Raw genomic sequence first — 11,134 nt, 5'->3', positions numbered from 1 at the left:
TTTTTTAAAAAAACGCCATAAAACGACGTCGTTTTTGACCCAGGTGCACCTTGCAATGTGCACCTGGGTCCACGGCATAATTTGCGCAATTCAGTTATCCAATAACTCCGATGTACACACTACTGATAGGCCCATGATGGACATCAAATTTGGGCTCACATGCCACGAGGAAGTAGATAAGGAGCTAGTCTTCTCTCTCAAATGCAAATAGACACGGTTCCACCTTGCAAGGTCGACCCGAGTTCATAGTATAATTATTGGTGTTCGTCTAGCCAGTTTCGGCTCCTATATACACTTCGCTCAATGCAATGCATATATATATATATATATATATATATATATATATATATATATATATATATATATATATATATATATATATGTCCTTAATCAGGTGAGAACGTAAGGACAAATCCAAACCATTGATCGAGTAGATCTAACGGTTGAAATAAACAAAATTTTGTAATATTTATGAAAATGACCCCGCTCATTTTAAAAGTTTATAATATTTATGAAAATGACCCCGCTCATTTTTTTACTTGATTTCTCATCCGTCAGATCTTGCAGATTAATGGTTTGGATTTGTCCTCACGTTCTCACTTGGGGGCATAGTTCTCATATGATTAGGATTATATATATATATATATATATATATATATATATATATATATATATATATATATATATATATGTGTGTGTGTGTGTGTGTGTGTGTGTGTGTGTGTGTGTGTGTATTATTAAATAATAAATTATTGTTAATATTATTAAATATAAAAAAAATTTGATTGTTTTGTTAATGTTTGGTGCTTTAATTTAGTGAGACAGACATGTGGAGCATACGACAGTAGAATGTGATGTTGTGTTGTGCTTTGGGCGACTATATGCACTCATGCACAACATAGTGTCATCATGTGCACTGTAGAATGTCGCTAGAATCGTGTGTACACATGCCATATGCCACACTTATACATTGCATTGTGCACACTCTAAAATTACATTATGTACACATTCACATTAAAATGCACACATATACACTATGCACCACTACAAGCAAATGGGCACACATATGTACTATAGTGCATACATGCCAAGTTTACAATGCACACACATCACATGAACACAAAGTACACATTGCGCCATGACGGGGTGTACACATACGATGAAAACCCAACAGCAAGGATTGACAGTGCAAATGCACACCTACGGAGGCCATAGTGCATAACATTGCCCATGAAAACTACATATTGGTCAATCACAAATATGAAAAATATTATACACAAATGATAGACAATTAAAGAACGCAAAAACGAACTTGAGTCTATGGTTGAATAAAAGAAACATACAAGAAGAAAAATCCAAAGCAAGATAGAGAAAGAACTCTACACTAAGAAGAAAATCTAATCCTACCATAAATACCTTCCTTAAAATCATGCATAATAACCAATTGATCTTACTGCTTATGTGCAATTAGATCATTGAACTTAAAAAGTATGCAATCGAACTATCGAATAAGGAAAAAAAAGTGCAATTAAGACTTTTTCTAATTTTTTACCTGTAAAATATGATCATATTGCTTACATGGTATATACTAAGAGTCTCCCTTTCCTCTTTCATACTAGTTGGGAGGAAAAATTGAAATATCTTCAACTAAAATTGCATTTTTTTTATTAAAAAAAAATCCAAAAAATGCCTCAATTGCACAAAGCGATAAATTCAATGACTATTTGGCACTTTTTCGTTATTTATATTATCTTTTGAGTTTTTTTTTTAATAATGGTTATAAAATCATGTAGTTTTACATTTACTTTAGAATATATAATTTCACAATTAGTTTTTTTATATTGGCATTTTTATTGTGGATTGTGTGTTTATAACTACTATAGTAATAAATACTGAGTATAAATTAGTGTTTTACCCGTGCAGTGTATGGAAACAATTTATCTTATTATGTATTTAAATAAAAATGAGAAAAAAATGAAAAGATGTTTGCGTGTACAATATAATAATATAGTTGGACTTCAATAAAACATAATAAACAAGACATATAGATATGTGCATAAGTTTATACAGACATTGAGAGTGTGAAATTATATGCATACATATGCTTAAATATCATAATTATTCTTATTCTTATTCTTTTGCTAAATTTATTTTAATGTTAAGCTTATATTGGATGATAATTTCGCACGTTGGGCAATGATAGCTAGTATACATCATACATACATGATATGGACATAAATTTTACCAAAGAGCCATTTACCTACTGAACATTAGTTGCTCTTTTTCTAATGTTGTATTGTTGCCAGCAACAGAAACCCATGTTTCTGTAATCTTTTCCACTCTTCCATCCAAAATATCGGCTATGGTGAAGGCTCGCAGTGTGCAGTTGTCTTTTTCCACTCTTTTCACCCTCGGAACAATGGCCCCGTTCAGGTATATGGTGTTATCTTCCCCAACAACCAACATTTTCCGGTGGCCTCCATAGGCCAGATCTTTATGCATGTGACCAAACACAACCAGAGGGGCGTGAAGTTGTGCAGTCTCTTTTAACCGGGAAATAGCTTGGGCTAGATCTGTACAGTACAAAATGACACTTATGTATCTTAAATATCTATGCTATCCCTTGATGGTCATTACATCCAATTATTGGGTGTTTGGCAATTCGCAGATAATCCATTGTGTTAACTGGTTTGACCAATTGATATTATTAGCTAGTTATAAAAAGATATTTGATAAAATATCTATAAAAGTATAAGTATATTATACTATTTACTATACTATCCTATGCAATTAAATGGGAACAAGCATTTTAGTCATTGGAAGTCTTAGCTCAATATTATTACCTGGATCACCGTGGTCACCTCCTTCAGGCCACCAATCCTTTCCACAGATGTCATCCACTGCAGAACCTAAACCTGTATGAACATTGATCTCAGATATTACTCACAAATCGCCAAATGAATTTTACTTTTATCAGACTGATATAAATACCTGTTGGACCATTATGAGCAAGAAATATTACTGAATGATCCTGTGGAGCACCCACTGCATTTTCATAGATTTTCTCTGCACTTCTGTTCATATCATGAACTGCATATCTAAAGAGCACAGTTGAATATAAAAACATTAATGAAGTTTTAAAACAGATCGATAAAAAGTTATCCTATACAATTCTTATTTGCACAATGATGTTGGATAGTTCACCTTGGGGTCTGTTATCACCTATCCCCTCTATGTTTAATAAACTCAACCATTGAAATATTCAACAATATTAAATAACTAATTAAGCTAGAACCTTTAAAACAAAGGTAAAGCTTATGAAGAATTAAAGAACAGAAATACAGAGAGGACCAGCACATATAGATAATAGGCATGTACACAGTACATTAACTATTAGCTGCTTGTATTAGATATTTGACTAGTTGATTTCATTAGCTATTGATACAAATAGATTTGGTAAAATTATCTACTCCCTCCGTCCCGAATTAGTTGTCACATTTACTTTTTGAACGCTTTTTTAAGGAATTAAAGTATGGAGTAAATGCTATGTGTTTTCCAATGACTAAAATGCTTGTTCCAGAATTCCAGGTAATAATATTGAGCTAAGACTAAAATGGAAAGTGAGACAGGTAAAATGGGACGGAGGGAGTATTACTTATTATTTGTTAGCTGCTTGAATATATGAAATGACATATAAGGACATCAAGAAATACTTCTATTAAAACTATACATATCAATGGAAGGTCAATAAAAACAGTATTATAATAGAATATGGTACACTAGAGTATAATATGGAAACCTATATATTACTCCGTCTGCTCCATTTCATATGACCTCCTATAACAAGACTTAACCAAAATTATTTACAATTAAAAATTTTGTAATATTTAATTTAGAACTCCATATTAGTTAATAAAATTTATTGATTTAAAAACTAAAATAGAAGTTCTATTAAATACAACAAGGTGAAGTTGAAAATGATAAGAAATTATTATATAAAATAAGCGAAAAAAGAAGAGTTGATTTGACAAATATATAGTAAATAAATCAAATAAATGGGACAAATCGAGTATTATATATAAATGTAAGGGATAAGATTGTTAAAAAGCTACACCTATTATTTTTACACAGAAACATATTGAAAAAGCTATTTACAAGCATGGGCTACCGTAAATTAGTCTTCTTTCTTTCTTTATTTCTTTTTTTTTTTTTTTTAATTTTTTTATTAAATTGAGTAAAGCAACTAAAAACTCTTTAAAAGCTAAAAGTTGTTCAAAAAGTTCTCCCCCAAACAAGGCCAATACATGCATACAAGGATTACAAGCCATACAGTATAACCAAAATCACATTTACACACTACTCACCTAGCAATGAGAAGCTTTTTTCGAAACAGTTGAGAACCACCACAAGAGAATGGCCTTCCCCCAATGATACTCAGTTTCAATGTATGGAGATCCATGCGTCGGAAACCAACATGCTCATCACCAAGACTGGCCATTATGAAGTGAGTCATTTGAGAAAGAAGCAAACATGCCAAAAGACACCAATTGTTTGTTGTCTTTTTCCAAAAAAAATGAATTCATTGTGCAAATCAAGTTAGAGGCTAAAGTAATGTTATCCATAGAAACTAAACGTGTGCAGTGTGCATACATATATATATGTATTGCATCAGGAGAAAATGTAACAGACACCCTGGAACCTCTTTATGATCTCCCATATGTGAGGTTCAGGGCTTCAAACGGTAGTAGATTAAACCCGTTTTCAAGCCTTTAGCTTGTGTTTATACAGCATCTCCCGCATCCCTCACAATGTATAGAAAATATTATCACCCATACATAGATTGAAAACTAGAGATGTGAATAGGAATCTCCTGGACACCATAACAGTAAAGGATAGAGAAAGATTGATAATAAAAATTCAACTAAGGACACCCTTGGCCCAAATTATGATAACACATAATTGGAGGTAGATGCAAAACTTTTCTTAGTGGTGTCAATAATATATATATAGAGAAAATTCCACTTTAGTCCCACAACTATTGTGTCATTGCCACATTTAGTCCGCGATTTTTAATTTGATCATATTTAGTACAACTTTGCTCACATTACCACATAAACAACATCAAAAACAACAATTAGGTGAACAACTGAACGTTTTTCATGAAAAAAAGAATGGTAATGATACATTCATTGAGAAGACTTATCAATGAAGGAAGAAGCAACTGGCAGCTTAGGGAATGTTGAATTTGAAAGATCCAAAGGCCAAGCGGGTGGAGAATAACAACCACCCGCCAGTTAGGCAGAAGCAGAGATGAAGAATCAAGGATCAAGGACTGATAAAATATATATTGTACAAAAGTGAATAGAAGGTTTATAAATCTGGGTTAGAAAGGGGAATAGACAGCCCTATAAATACATGCAAAAAGACTTCTCATAAGGAAACAAGTTTCCTTATGACCACTTACTCAAATCCCTATAAATCTCCAGGCTCCTAATATATATATATAATATATATTAGGATCTATAGATATTAGGATCCATAATACTTGTACATTCCATAATAGGCAAGAATTCAAAGCATTCAAGAATATTTCCTATTTTTATGCTTTTTAATGTTACTTTAACATTACTTTAATTTTTCATTGCTATTTTCTTGGGTTTTTCTGTTGCCCTGCTGTGTATTAAAGGGGCCATACATGTGAAATATCGGATGGGAATTTTTGGCTTTTTGGCGAATGAAATATTGGCAGAAGAAGCACTTCAGAAAAGCTTCAGCATTTTATTTATTAACATCTCTGTGTTCTTTTCTTGCCCTTATCTATTTCCTGCTCCTAATTGTAATCATAGGTAGATCACCAAACACCACCGGACACCCAGCTCGCCATCTGAGTCCCGTACATCTCCTCGTGACGCGATCCAAGACTTCCCAGCTCTGATGGCGTCACGGGGCGATGTACGGGACTCGTATGGCGAGCTGGGGGTACAGGGAGAAAGAAGGCTTTTGTATTAGTATTAAAATGGGTTTTTGGGCAGCTTTTGTCAGAGAGAGAAATTTATTTATTTTTAAATGGAGATGCAGCCCACATGGGCATTACTTGCCCGCCCAACAGACGCGTAAAATGGTGACAGACCTTTTTTCTTTTTCTTTTTGTCTTTTATTTTTTTGTCATCTCCCTCTCTCCTAGTTGGCACCCAAAAACCCAACTAATGTGAAAGCAGAGAGAAAGAGAAAGCACCACACACTCCATATGGTGCTCCCGTTCAGTCGTTCAGATATATTATTATAATTGTCTATGGTGTCTACTGTCTAAAAGTGTTGCTAAAAATTATGAAACTGCAGTGACAATGTTCCTTTCATGAATATCCTAGGCAAATTTTTTCTTGACCATTTAGACTACAATTTGATATCTAATGTACAAAACTCAAACAAGCAATATTTAAGTTAAATTTGACATTAATTTGCTTTAAACATTGTTAAACATCAATATGCTCAAAATTTCTTTAAATACATATAATGAAATTAAATTAAAAAAACTATGTGAAGTTAAAAAAAATACAATGATTGTGGTCAACATTTATTTTTTCTTTTTCGATTGGGCTCCTATTGTTATTTTACTTTTACTTTAATGCACCTAAGAACAATTATGAAAAATTAAGTTCGGTGACTTGACCGCGCTAATAACACTAAAGATCTGCCACACCAAAAAAAATAATAATAATAATAATAATAAAATTAAAAAAAAAAATCAAAGCATCAAAAGTAAACCAACTAAAATTTCAAGAATTTTTATGTTGACAAACTTACCACTCTAGCTGAAGTTGGACACCATCTTTTTCCCTACAATTTGAAATGAGTATATGTTAAGGACAACTAAATTTAAACTGTAAATAAAATAAAGCTCAACTTCTTAAAAATCAGGCTTGAGAAAGGGAAAATTGTGACAAAGAAAAAAAAAAAAGAAGCCAAAAAAGATTGCCACACCAATTGGATAACAGACACTGAATTTTACAGGAACAAGAGAGTCTTGGAAAATGAAATCTGGACTTACTTTCCTGAAAACTGTGATGTATTCCAGGCATCATGGTTCCCCAAAATAACAGCCTTTGTGATTTCAAGATCAGCAATACTTTTTACTAGATCAACATTTTCATTACCAAAATCACCTGAAGCAAGTTCCCCAAGAAACAAAGGAAGTGAGACAAGGAATTCTACCTCACTCTATCCATATATGGAAATAGGTGGAAATGAATACAGCTGACATTGCCATTGTCAGTTGAATTGAGTGAATAGAGAAAGCACAACAGATAAGATAACCTGCCTGTGAACAGCACCAAATCTGGCTGCATTTTCAAATGAAGGAAGCATTATATGAGAAGGAATATAGAAATATGGAATGATGCAGTGCTCTTACATACAGTACAGCTGCACCTAACAGAGAGTATGAAAAATTCCGAAGCCTATTCTTTGAGGCAAAAGTAAATATAAAATATGTGCAGTGATAAACCGTATATCAAAATAGGATCTTAGAAATTCAAGATTCAATTAATTACAGTTTTTTAAAAAATGTTTTGTAAGGCTGACACATGCAACATTTAATTCCTTAATTTCATATTTGGCATCATTACAGCTTTTGGATCACATTTTGGATTGATGGATATCAATTTTTTTGAGAGCATATTAATGCCCAATCTGGGAGACAAGGGGAAAATCTGATATCCAAAAGAAGCAATAAACACCAAATCTCACCCAGCTAAGGAAAAAACATGACTTGATGTCAAGAAACAACTCTAATATTCTATATTTATAACGTATCATGGTTCCAATGTCAAATATCGTTATTTTGAAAACCTTTTATGATGCTATAGTTTTCTTGTATAAATATGATTATATGAATGCTATTTGGGCCATTTGATTAATTTACCAATCAGGCAATCATTACACACCTGTTAATGACAAGCCCCTGAAAAATCTATCTAGTAAAAAAAACTGAATTTCAAACAGCCTAATCAGGCTGCCAGCTGCCTTCTAATTGACCACAAGATGTATTCCAGTAGTCTCCATTCACTACACCATCTTTGTAGTACGCATTCCCTTTTGATAAAAGTAATTTAATCAGATTGTTGAGATTATATAATCTACTTCTAAACAAGTGTTTGATACACTCCAAAAATCATTGATTTGACTTCATTCATCTCTCAAGTCAAAGTCTAAATGATCTTCAAGCCAAATGTTGGGCTAAAACAGATCTGAGCAGTGAACTGTCAAGTTCACTCTAACACATTACTTTTGGAATGTTTACTTACTCACTCTTTCAAATTTCAAAGAATTTTCATGTGTTGGTTTGGGATTGAGAATCCTTCACCATCTGATGAGTATAAAAGATGCCAGAATTTCAATTTTTTTTCTCTCAAAAAGGCACAGCATTTATGTGCATAACAACATATAAATGGAACAGAGTAAGCAAAACTGGAAAGCAGTAAGCAATTACCCTAATATAGCAAAGAAACAATAAAATACCTTCAAGTATTGAAGAGCTTTCCTGTCTTCTTCTAGGTCCCAATCATCATGCTTCGGAAATTTCAAAACAAAAACATCTAATATCAATTTACAATCTAGCAAAGCATACACGAACATGAAAACTTAAAAAAGAAAAGCTGAATTTCATCCCTAATTGTATTTTGTTGAGAAGGTAAAAATGCAAAGCTGAAGCTAATCGAGAGGGAGATAGGCAATGTGCTTACAACATCTCCGACGACGACGATTCGGACGGAGGAGGCCATGGAGAAGTGACGACTGTTTCGCTTCAACGGCTTTAGGCGGAGATTGACGGCGGATTTGCAGTAACGTACAGCCGGCGAGCGTATCCGCGTGGTGGACTTCAGGATAGAAGCCGTGTTGCGGCAGGTGTGAACGACGGCGGTTTGGATGTCCATTTTAAGTTTTTAAACATTATTTTTTATTTTCTAGAGTCAAAGCTTCTCATCCCCTACACAACAACACAAGTGTGGAAAGAGCAAATGTATTATACTAGTAACATATTTGGTTTCTAAAATATGTAAAGTTATAAAATTTTAAAATATAGAAAATGGTCAAATAAATCTCTACAGCCTACACTTTACGCCAAACACCAATTAGGTCTTCAACTTTTAAAAAGTACAATTAGATTTTCAATAGGTTATTGTAAAAAATTGCCGAAAACGTCACCCGCGATTATCTGATTTGAATTCATTTCTTTAAAAAACACTCTGTAATAATGGACCTAAAGAAAACAGTTAGGTACTGTTAAAAAATAAACTTCCTCCATCTCAAAGGATTGTTCAACGTCAATTTTTTTTTTTGAAAAGGACGTCATTTATTATTAAACAATACAATCTAATTTAATTCTGGTATGCTTCAAAATTAAAAAATGATTTTTGAAAGTTATTTTATGAAATTTTCAATGTTTTGACTATGAGTTAATTCCAGTAATGGTCCTCCGACTATGTTGATTTTCCAAAATTAGTCCCCAACTTTTAATTTTGACAATTTAGGTCCCCTGACTTTCAAATTCTTTCCAATGTTGGTCCTTTCGTCAAATTTTGGTTAAATTGAGGTCAAATGAAGGGGTAAAATTGTTTGTTCACTTGTATACTTGTATTTCTTATGTTCTATATGCTATATATATTAATATAATATCAGTCGAAGAGACATCGATTGAGATTATATGGCTTCGATTGAGATTTCGACTGAGATTATATTCATATATACAGCGTATATGACAGGAGAAATACGAGTAATAATACACTAAACATGTGAATGGACAATTTTACCCCTTCATTTGACCTCAATTTAACCAAAATTTGACGAAAGGACCAACATTGGAAAGAATTAGAAAGTCAAGGGACCTAAATTGTCAAAATTAAAAGTCGGGGACTAATTTTGGAAAATCAACATAGTCGGAGGACCATTGCTGGAATTATTAATAAAAAATGAAGTCAATGAAAACACGCATTCTGCTAAAAATGAATTCTCTACTCAAGCTCTTTCTCCCTCTCTCTTAGTATTTAAGTATCAAATGGGTAGGGTCTTTCTCCATCCGTAGGTAGGGTTGTCAAAACTAGTTGGGTTGGATCAGTTTAACCCATATTTTAGACGGGCTGTGTTGGGGAATAACAATATAATTTTAAAAAATAAACTAGCTCATCCAACACGGATTGAGTTGGGAAATCCCAACCCGTGGAAAATCAGTCGGGCCAGGCCGGACTATTTTCAAATGAACCCGTTTTGACAGCTCTATCCGTGACTATGTCTTTTTCGTCCGTCTAACGGTCCATCCGACTAATTTCCGTTCGCTCTGAGAGGAGCAGGAGCTGACCCAATTAAGAAGAATTGTCACTTGTGAGAATCAAACTTAGGTTATCTCAAAATACTTCCCACAAAGAACCTTTTTTGTCACTTGAGTTACCCTTTGAGTTTGTTCAGTTACTATTTGAACTTGCCAGAACTAGGTTAAAATTTGAATTTTGTCAAACATAAAATATTGGTCAGAGTAATGAAATTAGTCCAAATTTTGGTCGAGCCTCATTCGACAACTCTCTCATGCATGTTACGCTATGCACATGGATTCAAAATTTTCAATATCATATTTATGCAACTTATATTACACCAATTTATTTGAGCCAATACCTTAAATTTATGCACATAATTAACAATCCAAATCCCTATAAGAAAATTCAGTCTAAACAAAATTCTAAACTTCCGTTCAAATAGGTAAGTCAACTACCAAATAAGAATTTTTATATTATTAAATTCTTTCATTTAAATAATAAGTTATTGTTATTATTATTAACATACGAAAATTTGATTGGTATGTTAATGTTTGACACTTTAATCTAGTGAAACAAACTTTAATTTGTTAATTTGTTATGCAATCCACTAAATTACAGTGCGATCATTGCTTCACATGAAATTGTCGGCATATTATATGATTGGTCGTAGTCCACCTTATATTGTGGATCTTAGTAAGGGAGCAACCTAAGGATTAAAAACACTTAAAGGACCGTAAGCAAAGAATGAAGAACCTTATATATATATATATATATATATATATATATATATATATATATATATATATATATATATATATATATATATA

General features: G+C 32.8%; 1 protein-coding gene across 1 annotated transcript; it reads right to left on the bottom strand.

The window, feature by feature from the left end:
- Nucleotides 1-2,017: 2,017 nt before the first annotated feature.
- Nucleotides 2,018-8,976, bottom strand: LOC116014395. The gene is made up of 9 exons (XM_031254444.1): nucleotides 8,742-8,976; nucleotides 8,518-8,568; nucleotides 7,319-7,340; nucleotides 7,049-7,163; nucleotides 6,805-6,837; nucleotides 4,365-4,490; nucleotides 2,992-3,098; nucleotides 2,844-2,915; nucleotides 2,018-2,573 (listed from the first exon to the last, which is right to left on the bottom strand). Exons 1-9 carry the CDS (start codon nucleotides 8,931-8,933, stop codon nucleotides 2,257-2,259), a joined length of 1,035 nt encoding a protein of 344 aa, XP_031110304.1. The 5' UTR covers nucleotides 8,934-8,976; the 3' UTR covers nucleotides 2,018-2,256.
- Between the last annotated feature and the right edge of the window lie 2,158 nt (nucleotides 8,977-11,134).

This window comes from Ipomoea triloba, chromosome 3, assembly GCF_003576645.1.
Source record: "Ipomoea triloba cultivar NCNSP0323 chromosome 3, ASM357664v1".
Lineage (NCBI taxonomy): Eukaryota > Viridiplantae > Streptophyta > Magnoliopsida > Solanales > Convolvulaceae > Ipomoea > Ipomoea triloba.
The sequence above is the reverse complement of the archived record's forward strand: the minus strand, read 5'-3'. Positions and strand labels throughout refer to the sequence as shown.

Coding starts and splice junctions, on each gene's coding strand:
- LOC116014395 (XM_031254444.1), bottom strand. CDS start 8,933: ATGGACATCCAAACCGCCGTCGTTCACACCTGCCGCAACACGGCTTCT. Junction 7,164..7,318: donor AGATTTGGTGCTGTTCACAG/GCAGGTTATCTT, acceptor AACTTGCTTCAG/GTGATTTTGGTAATGAAAAT. Junction 6,838..7,048: donor ACATCACAGTTTTCAGGAAA/GTAAGTCCAGAT, acceptor TTCAAATTGTAG/GGAAAAAGATGGTGTCCAAC.